The sequence below is a fragment of the Triticum urartu genome, chromosome 2, assembly GCF_003073215.2.
Source record: "Triticum urartu cultivar G1812 chromosome 2, Tu2.1, whole genome shotgun sequence".
Lineage (NCBI taxonomy): Eukaryota > Viridiplantae > Streptophyta > Magnoliopsida > Poales > Poaceae > Triticum > Triticum urartu.
This window is the reverse complement of record NC_053023.1, coordinates 81,831-100,264: the sequence shown is the minus strand read 5'-3', so window position 1 is coordinate 100,264 and position 18,434 is coordinate 81,831. Positions and strand designations below refer to the sequence as shown.

General features: G+C 47.5%; 1 protein-coding gene across 1 annotated transcript; it reads left to right on the top strand.

Moving 5' to 3' along the window:
- The first annotated feature begins 14,459 nt into the window (after positions 1–14,459).
- LOC125540536 (indole-3-acetic acid-amido synthetase GH3.8-like) lies at positions 14,460–16,658 on the top strand. The gene is made up of 2 exons (XM_048704155.1): positions 14,460–15,049; positions 15,156–16,658. Exons 1-2 carry the CDS (start codon positions 14,661–14,663, stop codon positions 16,522–16,524), a joined length of 1,758 nt encoding a protein of 585 aa, XP_048560112.1. The 5' UTR covers positions 14,460–14,660; the 3' UTR covers positions 16,525–16,658.
- Positions 16,659–18,434: the final 1,776 nt, after the last annotated feature.

Sequence of the window (18,434 nt, the reverse complement as noted above, 5' to 3'; positions counted from 1 at the left end):
TCTCTAAGCATACCCCAAAATGATAGCGGTAATCGGTAAGAGACATCATAGATCGCACCATATCTAATAGAGTGCGATTACGACGTTCGGACACAATTACGCTGAGGTGTTCCAGGCGGCGTGAGTTGTGAAACTATTCCACATTTTCTTAAGTGTGTGCCAAAATCGTGACTCAAGTATTCTCCTCCACGATCTGATCAGAAACTTGATTTTCCTGTCACGTTGATTCTCAACCTCACTCTGAAATTCCTTTGAACTTTTCAAAGGTTTCAGACTTTGTGTTTCATTAAGTAGACATACCCATATCTACTCAAGTCATCAGTGAGGGTGAGAACATAACGTAGCCACCGCGAGCCTCAACACTATGGGGAGGAGGAGGTGTTGGAGAGGGAGAAGGAGGCAACCAAAGGCGTGGATGAAAAGCCCTCCTTCCCCCACTATATATAGGAGGGCCAAGGGGGGGCGCCGGCCCTAGGAGATCCAATCTCCTAGGGGGGCGGCGGCCAAGGGAGGTTTCCCTCCCCCCCCCAGGCACCTAGGAGGTGCCTTCCACTAGTGGGACTCTTCCCTTTTGTGAACCCTAGGCGCATGGGCCTCTTGGGGCTGGTGCCCTTGGCCCATGTAGGCCAAGGCGCACCCCCTACAGCCCATGTGGCCCCCCGGCGGCAGGTGGCCCCACCCGGTGGGCCCCCGGGACCCTTCCGGTGGTCCCGGTACAATACGATACCCCGAAACTTGTCCCGATGGCCGAAACAGCACTTCCTATATATAATTCTTTACCTCCGGACCATTCCGGAACTCCTACGTGACGTCCGGGATCTCATCCGGGACTCCGAACAACATTCGGGTTACTGCATATACATATCTACAACCCTAGCGTCACCGAACCTTAAGTGTGTAGACCCTACGGGTTCGGGAGACATGCAGACATGACCGAGACGACTCTCCGGTCAATAACCAACAGCGGGATCTGGATACCCATGTTGGCTCCCACATGCTCCACGATGATCTCATCGGATGAACCACGATGTCGAGGATTCAAGCAACCCCGTATGCAATTCCCTTTGTCAATTGATATGTTACTTGCCCGAGATTCGATCGTCGGTATCCCAATACCTCGTTCAATCTCGTTACCGGCAAGTCACTTTACTCGTACCGTAATGCATGATCCCGTGACCAGACACTTGGTCACTTTGAGCTCATTATGATGATGCATTACCGAGTGGGCCCAGTGATACCTCTCCGTCATACGGAGTGACAAATCCCAGTCTTGATCCGTGTCAACCCAACAGACACTTTCGGAGATACCCGTAGTCTACCTTTATAGTCACCCAGTTACGTTGTGACGTTTGGTATACCCAAAGCACTCCTACGACATCCGGGAGTTACACGATCTCATGGTCTAAGGAAAGGATACTTGACATTGGAAAAACTCTAGCCAACGAACTATACGATCTTATGCTATGTTTAGGATTGGGTCTCGTCCATCACATCATTCTCCTAATGATGTGATCTCGTTATCAATGACATCCAATGTCCATAGTCAGGAAACCATGACTATCTTTTGATCAACAAGCTAGTCAACTAGAGGCTTACTAGGGACATGTTGGTGTCTGTAATTCACACATGTATTACGATTTCCGGATAACACAATTATAGCATGAACAAAGACAATTATCATGAACAAGGAAATATAATAATAATGCTTTTATTATTGCCTCTAGGGCATATTTCCAACACCCTTGACGGTGGTGAAACTAGGGATTAAGTTCAACTTCGCTAGTCGCGACATGCAACCAAAGTTAACATGACAAAGATGTGAATGCCACACATTGAATTCACTATTGTTGCAAATATGATTAACAACTTTATTGCAAACGTCTGATAAGGATAAACGAAACAAGCCTCCTGACTCATAGCCTTTACCAACAAAGGTTTAATACTTGGATATTATAAATTTATTCGACTCAAAGACAAGCTTGTAGCCATCTCTACACAGAAGAGATCCGCTAACAAGATTTTTATTGACGGAGGGGACATAATGCACGTTCTTCAGCTGCACGATCTTCCCCGAAGTAAACTTCAGATCGACCGTGCCAACACCATGAACAGAAGCACTTGAACCGTTGCCCATCAGCACGGTTGAAGTCCCTGCGGTCTGATAAGACGAAAACAAGGAAATATCAACGCATACATGCACATTAGCACCCGTGTCAAATAACCAATCAGGAGAATGACATACTGAAAGAATAGTGGGAAATATACCATACCCAGCATCCTTCATGTCAGTGTCTCCAATGACAACATTAGCGGTCTTGCCGCCTTTCCCAGGATGACGCTTGTCATAGCGATTAGGGCAACTAGGAGCCCAATGATCAGGATCCCCACACACATGACAAGCACCTTTCTTCTTGCCAATCTTCTTCTTGAAGTTCGTGTGTTGCACAGCCTTGTTCTTCCCATCAAACTTTGCTTTTCCATCAAACTTGCCCTTGTTCTTGAACTTGTAGGGCTGGAAGTTCTGCTTCTGTACCACATTGGCACTAGATCCTCCCTCAATACCTCGAGCACGTGTGTCCTTTGCTCTCGCCTTTTCTTCCACATCAAGAGTGCCGATGAGATCCGGGACGGAAAACTCCTGCCTCTTATGCTTCAGCAAGGTAGCAAAGTTCCTCCATGAAGGAGGAAGCTTAGTGATGATACCTCCGGCAACAAACTTGTCCGGTAGCATACAACTGAAGTGCTCAAGTTCTCTAGCAAATGACTGTATCTCATGAGCTTGCTCAACCACGGAGCGCTCTTCAGTCATCCTGTAATCATAGAATTGCTCCATGATGTACAGCTCAGTGCCAGCATCCGAGACCCCAAACTTGGCCTCGAGTGCATCACACATATCTTTTCCATTATCAATTGACGCATAAGCATCAACTATGTTCTCACCAAGAACACTCAAGAGAGCAGCCTTAAACAGAGTATCCATTTTCTGAAAAGCTTGTGCCTGTTGAGCATCAAGCTCTCCTTCAGGTTTGCCGAGAGTGGTGTCATAGCAACTCATGGTTTGAAACCATAAGACTGCTCTCACGCGCCACCTCTTATAGTGGATACCCTCAAACATAGGAGGTCTCATGGAAGCAGCAAAACCACTTGGGGTAAATTGCCTATGATAAGGATTTTGGATTGTTGGAAATATGAGCAATTTACCAAATGATTTTATTAATAGAAATACTAGATAAAGCATGACTAATATAGTAGAGATAAAACAAGTCATGCGTTCTGACAAAGAGAAGGTAAATAGCTTCTACATATATGAACCGTAGCCTATCATATCTAAAGCAGATAGTATACCAAGTAGCATATATGAAGTAGAACCTATCATGTGTAGGACAAGGACTAGAACAAGGAACTGCAGCATAACCTTTAACAGGAAAGAGAAGAACACGTACGGGACAGCAGCAGCAGAAGCGCTAGACTTGGGGTCGGTGTCCTCGCCTGCCATGTCGTCGAGGAGGTCGTGGACGTCGGGGAAGAAGTCGTCGTCGGGGAAGTAGTCGTTGGCGACCGGATCGTCCGTGATGAAGCAGCCAGTAGTCGCGCTGAGCGCTCCCCAAAAACCTTGTCACCCTTCTCCCGTACAGGACTCAAAAGGTGCGGTTTCAGAGGCCTACTGTCCCGACCTGCGGAGCATGCCGCAAGACGGGATGGGGAAGAACGTAGCAGCAGCGCAGTGGTCGGAACTTTGTGGCGAGAGGAAGAGGAGCTTCTGTTGTGTCTCTCTGAAGAGGAGCGAAGAGGCGCGCCGTTCGAATTCAGTGTCGTGCGTGGCAAAAATTTAGATATCGGCTCGGCTCATTCCCGCAACCCGTGTCACGTCGCGTCGCGTCGCGTCATGACGTGGCGCGGCGGGAGGCGGAGGAGGAGTGCGCATGGATATCCCTCCATGAGTGAATACATAACCGCTTGTGGCCTTTATCTCATCAGCATCTGAGATCCAGTTTGAGTCACTATACCCTTCAAGCACCTTTGGATGCCCGGTGTAGTGAATTCCATAATTTGCAGTGCCTTTCAAATAACGCAAAACTCTCTCTAGAGCTTTCCAATGCACATCTCCTGGTTTTGAGACAAACCGACTCAGTTTGCTAACAGCAAAAGAGATGTCAGGTCTTGTAGCACTTGCTAAGTACATAAGCGAGCCAATAATCTGAGAATATTTCAATTGATCTCTAGCAATTCTTCAATTCTTTCGAAGTAACACACTCGCATCATATGGTGTTGGAGAGGGCTTGCAGTCACTATAGCCAAAGCGACTCAAGATCTTTTCCACATAGTGAGATTGAAGCAATGTAATCCCACCATCATCGTCTCTCAACAACTTGATGTTCAGAATGACATCAGCCACTCCTAAATCCTTCATCTCAAAACAACGAGATAGGAAATCCTTGACCTCCTTAATAACATTCAGATTTGTTCCGAAAATCAGTATGTCATCAACATACAAGCACAGGATAACTCCCTCGCCCCCACCATGGCGATAGTACACACATTTGTCAGCTTCGTTCAAACAAAGCCTGCAGCTGTTAAAGTTCTTTCAAACTTCTCATGCCACTGTTTGGGTGCTTGCTTAAGTCCGTACAAAGACTTCAGCAACTTGCACACTTTTCCCTTCCTGACCATCTAGTACAAACCCATCTGGTTGTTCCATATAAATTTCCTCGTCCAACTCTCCATTTAGGAAAGCAGTCTTAACATCCATTTGATGAACGAGAAGACCATGTGAGGCAGCTAGTGAAAGTAGAACTCGAATAGTGGTCAGTCGAGCCACAGGTGAGTAAGTATCAAAGAAGTCTTCACCTTCCTTTTGGGTATAACCCTTAGCCACGAGCCGAGCCTTGTACTTCTCAATAGTACCATCAGGCCTAAGCTTCTTCTTGAATACCCATTTGCATCCTATAGGTTTGCACCCATAAGGACGATCAGTTATCTCCCAGGTTTCATTCGCCAAGATGGAATCCATCTCGCTACGAACCGCTTCCTTCCAGTAGTCAGCATCTTCAGATGCATAGGCCTCTGAAATAGAACTGGGAGTGTCATCTATGAGATACACAAGAAAATCATCACCAAAGGACTTTGCAATCCTCTTGTCTCTTGCTCCTAGTAGGAACTTCATTGTTCTCCTCCACAGGACTTTCAAAGTGTTCTATCGAAATGGCAGGTTTGGTAATTGTAACTGGTTCCTGATTCGATGAACTAGGCATCTCCTGATTAGATGAGGTAGCCATATCCTTCATGGGAAAGATATCTTCAAAGAAAGTCGCATCATTCGACTCCATGATCGTACCGACATGCATGTCAGGTACCTCAGATTTTACAACCAAGAATCTATAGCCAATTCTATGAAAAGCATATCCCAGGAAAACACAATCCACAGTCTTTGGTCCAAGCTTCCGCTTCTTTGGAATTGGAACATTGACTTTCGCCAAACAACCCCATGTTCGCAGATAAGAGAGTTTTAACCTTTTCTTCTCCCATTCCTCGAATGGAGTTATCTCTTTGTTCTTTGTGGGGACTCAGTTCAGGACATGACATGATGTCAATATCGCCTCCCCCAACCATGCCTTGGAGAGACCCGATGTATCTAACATGGCATTAACCAAATCAGTTAGAGTACGGTTCTTTCTTTCGGCCACCCCATTTGACTGAGGTGAGTAGGGAGGAGTCCTCTCATGGATTATACCATGTTCCGCACAAAAAGCATCAAACTCAGTGGAAAAATACTCTCCACCACGGTCGGACCTAAGCCTCTTGATTTTTTGATCAAGTTGGTTTTCCACTTCAGCTTTATAGATCTTGAAAAAGTTCAAAGCCTCATCCTTAGATTTCAGAAGATACACACGGCAGTATCTAGTGGAGTCATCAATTAACGTCATGAAATATTTCTTTCCTACCTTTTGTCAACACACCATTCATTTCACATAGATCTGAATGTATGAGCTCTAGTGGTGCAAGATTTCTTATTTCCGCAGTCGTGTGAGACTTACGAGGTTGCTTAGCTTGCACACACACTTGACACTTAGATCCCTTGACGTGGGTGAAACTAGGGATTAAGTTCAACTTCGCTAGTCGCGACATGCAACCAAAGTTAACATGACAAAGACGTGAATGCCACACATTGGATTCACTATTGTTGCAAATATGATTAACAACTTTATTGCAAACGTCTGATAAGGATAAACGAAACAAGCCTCCTGACTCATAGCCTTTACCAACAAAGGTTCCATACTTGGATATTACAAATTTATTCGACTCAAAGACAAGCTTGTAGCCATCTCTACACAGAAGAGATCCGCTAACAAGATTTTTATTGACGGAGGGGACATAATGCACGTTCTTCAGCCGCACGATCTTCCCCGAAGTAAACTTCAGATCGACCGTGCCAACACCACGAACAGAAGCACTTGAACCGTTGCCCATCAGCACGGTTGAAGTCCCTGCGGTCTGATAAGACGAAAACATGGAAATATCACCGCATACATGCACATTAGCACCCGTGTCAATCAACCAATCAGGAGAATGACATACTGAAAGAATAGTGGGAAATATACCATACCCAGCATCCTTCATGTCAGTGTCTCCAATGACAACATTAGCGGTCTTGCCGCCTTTCCCAGGATGACGCTTGTCATAGCGATTAGGGCAACTAGGAGCCCAATGATCAGGATCCCCACACACATGACAAGCACCTTTCTTCTTGCCATTCTTCTTCTTGAAGTTCGTGTGTTGCACAGCCTTGTTCTTCCCATCAAACTTTGCTTTTCCATCAAACTTGCCCTTGTTCTTGAACTTGTGGGGCTGGAAGTTCTGCTTCTGTACCACATTGGCACTAGATCCTCCCTCAATACCTCGAGCACGTGTGTCCTTTGCTCTCGCCTTTTCTTCCACATCAAGAGTGCCGATGAGATCCGGGACGGAAAACTCCTGCCTCTTATGCTTCAGCAAGGTAGCAAAGTTCCTCCATGAAGGAGGAAGCTTAGTGATGATACCTCCGGCAACAAACTTGTCCGGTAGCATACAACTGAAGTGCTCAAGTTCTCTAGCAAATGACTGTATCTCATGAGCTTGCTCAACCACGGAGCGCTCTTCAGTCATCCTGTAATCATAGAATTGCTCCATGATGTACAGCTCAGTGCCAGCATCCGAGACCCCAAACTTGGCCTCGAGTGCATCACACATATCTTTTCCATTATCAATTGACGCATAAGTATCAACTATGTTCTCACCAAGAACACTCAAGAGAGCAGCCTTAAACAGAGTATCCATTTTCTGAAAAGCTTGTGCCTGTTGAGCATCAAGCTCTCCTTCAGGTTTGCCGAGAGTGGTGTCATAGCAACTCATGGTTTGAAACCATAAGACTGCTCTCACGCGCCACCTCTTATAGTGGATACCCTCAAACATAGGAGGTCTCATGGAAGCAGCAAAACCACTTGGGGTAAATTGCCTATGATAAGGATTTTGGATTGTTGGAAATATGAGCAATTTACCAAATGATTTTATTAATAGAAATACTAGATAAAGCATGACTAATATAGTAGAGATAAAACAAGTCATGCGTTCTGACAAAGAGAAGGTAAATAGCTTCTACATATATGAACCGTAGCCTATCATATCTAAAGCAGATAGTATACCAAGTAGCATATATGAAGTAGAACCTATCATGTGTAGGACAAGGACTAGAACAAGGAACTGCAGCATAACCTTTAACAGGAAAGAGAAGAACACGTACGGGACAGCAGCAGCAGAAGCACTAGACTTGGGGTCGGTGTCCTCGCCTGCCATGTCGTCGAGGAGGTCGTGGACGTCGGGGAAGAAGTCATCGTCGGGGAAGTAGTCGTTGGCGACCGGATCGTCCGTGATGAAGCAGCCAGTAGTCACGCTGAGCGCTCCCCAAAAACCTTGTCACCCTTCTCCCGTACAGGACTCAAAAGGTGCGGTTTCGGAGGCCTACTGTCCCGACCTGCGGTGCACGCCGCAAGACGGGATGGGGAAGAACGTAGCAGCAGCGCAGTGGTCGGAACTTTGTGGCGAGAGGAAGAGGAGCTTCTGTTGTGTCTATCTGGAGAGGAGCGACCTCTCTTATATAGGCACAGGAGAAGGACGCGAAGAGGCTGCGGCGGGAGGTGAAGCAACAAAGGGAGACGAAGCGAACAGGCAGCGGCCGAAGAGGCGCGCCGTTCGAATTCAGTGTCCACTACAGAAAACATTTCAACTCTCACGTGACCTTTCGTATACCCGTCGTGCGTGGCAAAAATTTAGATATCGGCTCGGCTCATTCCCGCAACCCGCGTCGCGTCGTGGCGCGTCGCGTCGGGGCGTGCGGCGGAGGAGGAGCGCGCGTGGATATCCCTCTTGTTCTCATGCTCGTACAAGTGGGGAAAGAACGTCCCTTATAAGGAGGTCCAACTCCCACTAAACTAGCAATGTGGGACTAAACTTTAGTAGTATCTCTTGCCTTGCACAAATGGGGTAAGTGGGCCTCTAGGATTTATTAGGAATTTCTGAAATAGTTATTGAGCTGCCCAAAATAAACTAAATTCCAGCACAAACGCCCGCGAACATTACCTGGGCGCGTCCGCGAGCACTAACCGGTCATGTCTCAAATTTTTCTTCTCACAATTGAACACCTCAATTTGCATACCACAGAATCATACAAACTCATGCAACTACGTAAACGACGCATGAATATACACCTAAAGTTAAAAAATCTAAAAAAAAGAAGCATAAATCAATCGAACAAAAAAAAGAAGAAAAACTGCATTAATATACACATAAAATTGAAAGGTGTCGGAATTAGATAAGACTTTGTCAGTTCTCATCTAGATGAGAATTAGAAAGGTCAAACTGAAACATAAAGTTTTCTATTGTACAACATGTTTTGATTGTCATCAACATCGGTGTGCGTACCAAATTAAAAAGGGGGGGGGGGGGGGATACCTTAGTGACACTACGGAATAAGTGAGAGAGGATTTATAATGACCTTTTGCTATACCACCAAACATGAGTTGTATACTGAGAATTATACGCTGCATAAGGTTCATGTCCAGATAATGTAGTATCTTTTGATAGAAAGATAGAGGAAAACGGACAGGGAGTATCTGAGCTCAAGCTCAAATGAGCTCGGATCAACAATAAAAGAAAACCAAATAGTTCTGATTCTTTTTGGTAAACTTTGATAAATTTTCTAAGTGCATGTAAATGTTCATCATGATATCACATTTATGAAAGGCGTGACAAAAAAATCAATGCTCCAAAAATGTATTTTTGAAAGCATTTTGGAGCACCGATGTTTTTACCATGTTTTGCAACTTTTTATTGCTAGCCCATAGATGGACGGGTCAATGAGCAGTACTAACATGCTGACTACAACAAACAAAAGAAGGTACTCCCTCTGTTTCAAAATAAATAAGCCAACTTTATACTAACTTTATATTAAAGTTAGTATAAAGTTGGCTTATCTATTTTGAAACAGAGGGTGGAGACGCAGCCGCAGGCCTCAAGTAGAAGAAGGTGCATGACGGCTTGCCCAGGTCCTCCTCCGGTTCATCTGCCTCACCGTAGACGAACCAGGCAGCGCTGCCGTCGTGGACGCGTTGCTAAGCAACCCAGTATTTGTTATTGTCCCAGCAACGGACGTGCAAGAGCCCCTCATGCTGCTGGGACAGCTCCAGGATTAACTTTCCCGTCGGGGTTTTGGCTTGGCCGGTGACGTTGCTTATCTTGATGATGTTGATACCCATTCTCTCATTATACACGGAGCGTATGCACCCAGGGTTCAACTGAAACCCAAAGTCAATACATATCGGCGGGCCAGAAAGAGAAAACATGAGGCAGGGTTGCACCCTTGATGCTTCATAGCTTGTTGCCATCTCTCTCTTCCCTATGTGCTGACGAAATGAATTTTCAAGCTATACAATGTTGTGCTGGAGAGTTAGCTAGCCAGGCCTTTTTATAGGAGGAGCCCGATCTCCATGGGATGGCCGGAACACAAGTTAAAACTTATCTTCGGCTAGGTTTTTGGTACCTGCATTTCTCCAATTCTCCTTTGAGCGAAATTGTTCTCTCTTTATAGTATCTTTTGTAGAACTCACTTTGTAGTGTGTAGCTAGCGGTTTAGCTGCGACATAGCTCGTCGTATCATACATTGCAACATATTAGTTCTACTTTAATATTTTATATTATGAGACAAAGAGTGTAACACTTTTGGGATAACAAAGGTGTAACCCCACACCTCTGCATCAACATTGCTCCACATTACTATAGGACATGCGGGAACCGCCACTCCGACAAAAACATAATCTTCCATATATACCTTCACCAACATTGGTGATGGAGACTGTGAATGGAACTATCGGCATATAGCCATAGCACACCTTTTCCCATTAGTTTGAACTTACAGGTGAACTGGTTAGGTGCATAAACTTGTGACCACAGAGGTTCAGGGTTCAAAACATAGTGAACGCGATAAATAATTGCGGCCTACCCCTGCTTTTGCTGCCCATGTCATAGACTCCAAAGGAGCATAGACGTGCTCTTTATGTCCACGTATAGGCCTCTTGAGCCATATCCTCTGAGTCTATCCATATTTAATTTTATCTCACTGATAACAAAAGGACCGAGATTGAGTTTATCATATAATTTTTTTGGGATAGAGGAAAAAATATCCCATAGACCTAGTAAAGCATTGAATCTATTCATCCCAATCTCAATTTCTATAGTACGTTCAAAGATATCGTCCTGCTTAGCAGGTAGTTTTTCATGCAATTTTTTACACTCTATATTAAGTTCATGTACCTTGAGAGCAACTTGGCGAATAAAGCTTTATATGCATCATCAAACTTTATATTCGGCAATGGGTGCTTCTGATTTGCCTGCAAATTTATCAAGGATAATTGTCTGGCTTTCAGCTACCTTTGCACAATGTGTTTCCATATTGCAAGTCCTTTCCTGAAGAGCCTGCACATCAGCGGTTAGTTCAGCAATCTTCCCGATCATTTGACCGATCAAAGTATCATATAGAGGAGTGTGGTGTTTCCAGGGCCCGGGTCATGTTTTGTTTATGCATACCTGAAGACAGGGCCATATCCAGGAATTCGAGGCCCCAGTGCGAAATGCAAATGGGGCTATAAAATCTGAAAAAATTCTTACAACTAAATCATACTTTCGCTTACATTATATACTTCCTCCACAACTTAATATAAGATATATTTTGACATTGTTGTAGTGTCAAAAGACGTCTTATATTAAATTATAGAGCTAGTGCAATATTCACAAAATATCTAATATACCAACTATCTCCCCCCAGACACAGTTCAACCGCAGAACTATTATCATGTAGCGATCTGTTAAATAACCAGAGAACCAGTGCACATCTATCGTATGCTCATTAGTCACTAAATTATTGGAAAGAAAATAACCTAACATAAATCTGCTTTGGCTTGCCGCACCTGATGTACATGGACTGGTCACTGATGCGTAAATTAAAGCTTCCGATCGATCTGGCCTTAGCCTTCCGCTTAGCCAGTGGTTGCGTTCTGCTGTGATTGGCGGTGTTGTCCCCTATTGACCAAGAAGATAGGGCTGCTTTCTGCCCGAATTCATGGTGGGAGTTCTGCCGCCCAGCCAAGCAGATTCGCTCGAGCGGGACTTGGGATTTTGGAAGACTGGAAACGAAGCAGCGACATAACTGATGGAGAGTGATTTCAGGAGAGGTTCGGGTCAGAGCAGGCCGGCAGACCCAAAACCATCGAATCAAAGGAAATAGCTTTATAGCAAACTATAAGCTTGGCCCAGAACTGGGGGCCCTTGGAATTTGGAGGCCCTGTGCGGTCGCACAGTCCGCACAGCCCCTTGGACGGCGATGCCTGAAGAGCCTGCACATCAGCATACATACACATATTCTTTAGGTGCTAGCTCTACCTTTCATTGCTGGCATGTTCCCCTTGATGCTACATTATAAATAAGAGTTGGAATCAGAATCTCTCGGATGCTATAGTCAGTGTATAGTGTGACTATCTTGGGGAGTGTCGTTTTGGCTCTGGGGAGCATATATATATATATATATATGCTCTCGGATGAATAGTAAAATAAATAAAGTAATAAATAAAAATTAAAAATTCTGATTTTTTATAGATGTTCATGTTAGTGTAATAAGGATGATAATTTGCATCCGAAACGGGATAGCCATGCTTTGTCAATGCAAAAAAAAATAAAATTAAGTTTAACATTTAGAGGTAACAATTGTCGTTCGACTTGTTTTTTCTTACAAGTCAAAGTGCTTAAGCTTCTGCCCTTAAAATTTGCAGATAGCATTTTGGTGTGACAATGAACACATCTATTTTTTTTTACACTTGCGGCAAAATACATTTTGGGCGCACATGAGCATATGCTCCCTAGAGCCAAATTGGATTCTGGACTATCCCTGACCAACTTACTTCATGAAGAAAGTTTTTAACATAACATGTCAAGATCAAGAAAGAACACGAAGGTGCATCTCTCCTCCCTTCATCTCTCCTCCCAAGGAAAGGCGGCTAGGGTTTCTGCCTTCCGTCACGGCATCGCTGATCTGGCATGTCTCCTGTGGCCTTAGGGACATTGGTGCGTGGTGGATTCCGGCCCTTGTATGCGGGAGGACTTCGTATTTAGGTGCTTCTTTAAGTTTTGTTAAGGTTTGTGTCCTGTTCAAAAAGATGAGACAGCGGCGGCTTCTTGAAGATGAAATAAGGTTATCCCCGCCTAGCCCACGTCCTAGAGACGGCGACGCTTGTGTGGCCGAGTAAAAGATGTGCGCCTCTTTCTTCCGCCCTCGCGGTTGCGTCCTTTCTGCCGCTGCCTCCCCCATGCGCCATCGTCACCACCGGTGACCGCACCTGTCACCAGAATGGATAGCCAAAACCCTTCTGGCTTGTCGCCACCAGAAACCACCCGTGCACCATCGCCCATGCTAAAAAATAGGTTGGGGATGAAAAAGCTTAACCTGTCACAAGCACCGGCTCCAACCGCGACAATGGACACTAGGCCGGCGATTGCCTCTCTGGCGATGGTCAGCCACCCTCCCGCTGCTTCCACCGGCGGTAAGAGATCTAGGAAATTGACGGTCGCGGCGTCAGGGCCATTGCAGAGGAGGCTGCGAAGAAGAATAAGAATAAGAAGGCCACTTTGGCCACCATACACGTCTGGCACCTCGTGCAGCGTCACCACCACCCTTACGACCACTACTCCTGCATGTCTGGCCGCCGCAGCCGGCAAGAAAGGTCTCGGCCACCAAGTGCTCGAGGAAATGCCAACAAAGTAAAAAAAAAAAGCATATTGTACATTTTGGCCGATGAATTTGACGATGATTGTTGGTGGCCAAATGACGATAGAGTTTGTTGGTTTTGTTGTCGTAGTGTGTGAGATAAACACGGCCGAATTCTTGGCGTCTTTGGAGTCCTCGGCTACGATGGGGCTAGATGATCTCAATTATGATTCAATTTGGGATCATTGGAGGTTGTCGAAGAAGGGGAGGTGGCCGATGAGGACGAAATTGAGGAGGTGACCGAAGCAAGCACGAGGACGTCAAGATCACAAACTCACAACTACAATCAAATTGAAGATGTTGCTTTATGCTATTGTTTGAGTTCGTGCATGTCATTGATTGGCTTGATCCACAACATACCCATGCTATGTTTGTGGTGATTTTGGATCAAACTTTTTGTTTGAAGTGATGACTTTTTTATGAACTATACATGTTGAAATCGCGATGATGAAACTAGTATATGCTTATTAACGGTCATGTTAATTATGCATGTTTAAATTTGAATGTTTTTATGATATACCACCTTTGTCCTAGTTTACTAGTTCCCCTCATTTTGGGTCATACTTTGACCATGATTTTAACTAATAAAATATAAGTTATATGTAGCAACAATAATATCATTGAAAACTGCATCAAAATACGAATCCAAAAATACATTTTCTGGGGACATGCATATATGATCAAACTTTAACCCAAAATATGACGAGGACTAGTAAATCAGGACGATGACGGAGGTAGTATATTGTGAAGTGTTTAAACTTCATGCTGCTAGGATACAAAACCTATGTAGAAAAAAAATACTTCACTAAGTTTAGGAGATCAGCTAGATGCAGCCACCTATAAAGAAGTAAAAGTTTACTTCACTAAATTTACTCTGGTGGAATCATTTTTTATTTTTTTAAGAGTCGGCAAGAGTTGTTGTAACATGATTGTATAGATGGGGAGACCGTGGAAGGTGGATGCAGACTGTAACATGATTGTATAGACCGGGAGACCGTGCAAGGTGATGCAGACTGTAACATGAAAGAGAGAGCGACGCAAACTGTAAGATGATTGTATAGACCGGGAGACCGTGCAAGGTGGATGCAGACTGCGAAAGTGCTCGCTGGCCAGAGTGGTGCGCGGGGAGCAGTTCTCGCCTTCTCGGCATTGCCCACCGCCGCTCGTTTCATGGTCCTCTCCTCATCCGCAAGCGATCGAATCATTTTGCAACGTGGAGCCGCACGTTCTGCATCTTAGCACTCTTTACACAAACGCATTCTTTAGCTAGATCTAGCATTCCTTGCTACCACGTGCTGTGTTCCAGATTGAGCCAATGGCGGCCATGGCTGTTGGCGCGGAGGACGCCGAGAAGCTCCAGCTCCTCGAGGGCTTGACCAAGGACGTGGACTCCGTGCAGGAGCGCGTGCTGGCCGAGATCCTCGCCCGGAACGCCGGCACGGAGTACCTCAGGAGCCGCGGCGGCCCCACGGACCGCGCCACCTTCCGGGCCAAGGTGCCCGTGGTGTCGTACGACGATCTGAAGCCATATATCCAGCGCATTGCCAACGGGGACACATCGCCCGTCCTGTCGGCGAGCCCCGTCACCGACTTCTTCACCAGCTCCGGCACCTCCGCCGGCGAGCCCAAGCTGATCCCCAACATCGAGGATGAGGGCCGGCGACGCCAGCTTATCGTCGGCCTCCTCACGGCCGTCATCAACTCGTAAGTCAGCACACTGAGTTAGACGTTTTTCTCCATGGATGTAAACTTGTAAAGCACACTGAGTTAGACGTTTTTTCTCCATGAATGTAAACTTGTAAACATGTAGGCACTTCCCTGGGGCTGACAAGGGGAAGGGGCTCTACTTCATGTTCGTCAAGCCGGAGACGAGGACGCCCGGTGGGCTGACGGCGTGGCCGGCCCTGACCAGCGTTTACAAGAGCGAGATTTTCAGGCCCGCCTTAGAGCACCACTACACGAGCCCGAGGGCGGCCGTGCTCTGCGCGGACGCGTTCCAAAGTATGTACGCGCAGATGGTGTGCGGCCTGTGCCGGCGCCACGAAGTGCTCCGCATCGGCGCCGTGTTCGCCGCCAGCCTCCTGCGCGCCATCCGCTTCCTCCAGCTCAACTGGGAGCAGCTCGCCGACGACATCGAGGCCGGCGCGCTCATTCCGCGCGTTATCATCGACTCGTCGGTGCGCGAGGCAGTTGCGGGCATCCTCCGCCGGCCGGACCCCGAGCTCGCCCGCCTCGTTCGGCAAGAGTGCTGCAAGGGTGACTGGGCTGGTATCGTCACGCGCATCTGGCCGAACACGCGGTACCTCGACGTCGTCGTCACCGGCGCCATGGCGCAGTACGTCCCGGCCCTAGAACACTACGGCGGCGGCCTGCCGATGGTGTCCACCTTGTACGCGTCCTCCGAGTGCTTCATGGGCATCAACCTTCGCCCGCTGTGCGACCCGTCCGAGGTGTCCTACACCCTCATGCCCAACCTGGCCTACTTCGAGTTCCTCCCCGTGGACAAGGAGGCCACCGGCGAGGCGGACGCGAGGCAGCTCGTGGACCTCGGACGCGTGGAGGCCGGGCGGGTGTACGAGGTGGTGGTCACCACGTACACCGGGCTGAACCGGTACCGCGTGGGCGACGTGCTCCGCGTGTCGGGCTTCCACAACGCCGCGCCGCAGTTCCAGTTCGTACGCCGCCAAAACGTGCTGCTCTCCGTCGAGACGGACAAGACCGACGAGGCCGAGCTGCAGCGCGCCGTGGAGCGGGCCGCGGAGCTGCTCCGCCTGCACGGGGCGTCCGTGGCGGAGTACACCAGCCGCGCGTGCACCGAGCGCATCCCGGGCCACTACGTCGTCTACTGGGAGCTGCTGACCGCGGGAGGTGCGGCGGAGGTTGACAGGGAGACCCTCGACGGGTGCTGCCTGGAGATGGAGGAGGCCCTGAACGCGGTGTACCGGCGGAGCCGGGCGGTGGACGGGTCGATCGGGCCGCTCGAGATCCGGGTCGTACGGCCAGGCACCTTCGAGGAGCTCATGGACGACGCCGTCTCCAACGGCGCGTCCATCAACCAGTACAAGGCGCCCCGCTGCGTCACCCTCCCGGCCATCATCGAGCTGCTCGACTCGCGCGTCGTGTCCATCCACTTCAGCCCTACGCCGCCGCACTGGACTCCGGCCCGGCGCTACGACTAGAGGCCAGGGAGACAGCTCTTGGGGCCATCCTCCCCTTTATATCTTTCGGTCTCCCGCAAAAAAAAATATATATATCTTTCGGTCGCCCGTCGCTGTATGCATCCCTGTGCCAATAAAGCTCTCCAGTTGCACAAGCCTCGACTGCTCTAGGAGGCATGCAATTTACGCTACGGAATCAGAAGAAAAGTTGCAAAAAAAAAATACTCCCTCTATAAACAAATACCCAAATCACAAGTGCCACAGCGTGTCATGAAGCAATCTGGCCCTAACATTTTTTTACAACTAAAGTTGCTATTTGAAAGGAAAAACAAACAAAAAAACTGAAACTTGCCATCCGGAAATAAAGTTGTCATCCTCGCGTCACTGAATTTGCAATCAAAAACATTCGAAGTTGTCATATGTTCGTGTCACCTGTGTGGCACTTATTAGGGTCCAAATACCAAAATGATAAGTGAAGATCATGTTTATACTCCGTTCATTCTACATGTAGTGCTATACATTTTTCAAAAAGGCAAATTTTGTAGGTCAGGTTTGTAGAGAAAAACATATACATCTAGAATACCAAATACATATCCTTAGATACACTTTCATATTGTATATATTTGTTATTTCTCTATAAAATTAATTAAAATTTGACTTCCAAAGAAATCTATATGCATTACAGTATGAAGGGAGAAAGTATTTCTTTACTGAGGGAGTACTTTGTATAGAATCTTCATGCTCGAACTTTAGGGCGCCTGCACGGATACGTGCCATGACCATCGCCTCATCGGCCACGAGCTCAATGCCTGCATGGACACTGTCGGAATCCTCCTGCACTGGCCGCTGAGCTCAAACACGAAGGTGGAGAGAGGATGCGGATCACCGGCGGAATGCTCACGCACTTTCTCTCTCCACCTTCACGCACTGGAAGGTGGAGAGAAGGCGGCCGCAGGCGGCCAACAGGTACTTTTGTCAGACACATGTTCTCGATGTCCGACAAGCATCCTCTCTGCCGCATGCGTCATGTGTGGTGTGGAGTGGGTTGAAGAGAAAGGGATATTTTATTCCTTGGTGGGTCCCACGTGTAAGGAGGGGTCAAGTTGACGGTGAAAACAAGACTCGTCAGTGAAAATCGGTTCCAGGTGAGCCAAGGCTTGAGGCTTGAGCGGGTTGGCAAGTTAAGAGCAGACCCTGCAAAATCTTAATCCGCAAAACGCGTTTATAGTTTGACAAAGATCTCGTTTGCGGGTCGAAAACTAACACAGCCGAACAAAAACAGTATCTAAAACTGCATAATTTGAAAAAACAGTTTCGCGGGAGAAATTACACCTCATTGACACGAGTAGTTCATCACATACTGCATAGATTTTACATGATCAAACACTACAAAACACAAGTTCATGCTACATACTACAGTAATACTAGTACTAGAGGGGTGGAGATCTGACGGCGGGCGAGGTTGCGGCCATGGACGACGCCCTGGAGGAGCTCAATCCTCCTTGTCGGAACTGCAGAGGTCGATGTACTTCGCGGCTTGCTCCTCGCGGATGCGGCGCCACTCCTCGTCCTTCTTCTTGGCGGCGAGGTTGGCGGCGACCGCCTGTCGCCACTGGAGGTCTTCGAGCTCCTCCGCGTGGCGTCGGCGCTCCGCCTCCTCACGCACGCTCCGCTCGGCAAATGGTGGCCGCAACCACGTCGACGTCGGAGACGAAGTCTTCCGGCCCGATGACTCCATGGCGGCCAAGAGGAGCGGGCTCCTCGGGCTCCTCCTTGACGGGGACGAACTCGAAGTCGTCTGGCTCCTCCGGCTCCTTCGACCACTCCCTCTTCACGGGGAGAAGGCCCGCGCCGGAAGAGAGGAGCTCCCGGCGTAGGAAGATCTCACCGCGGAGGAGAAGGACGCTTGCCGGCGGTCGTACTCCTCCGTC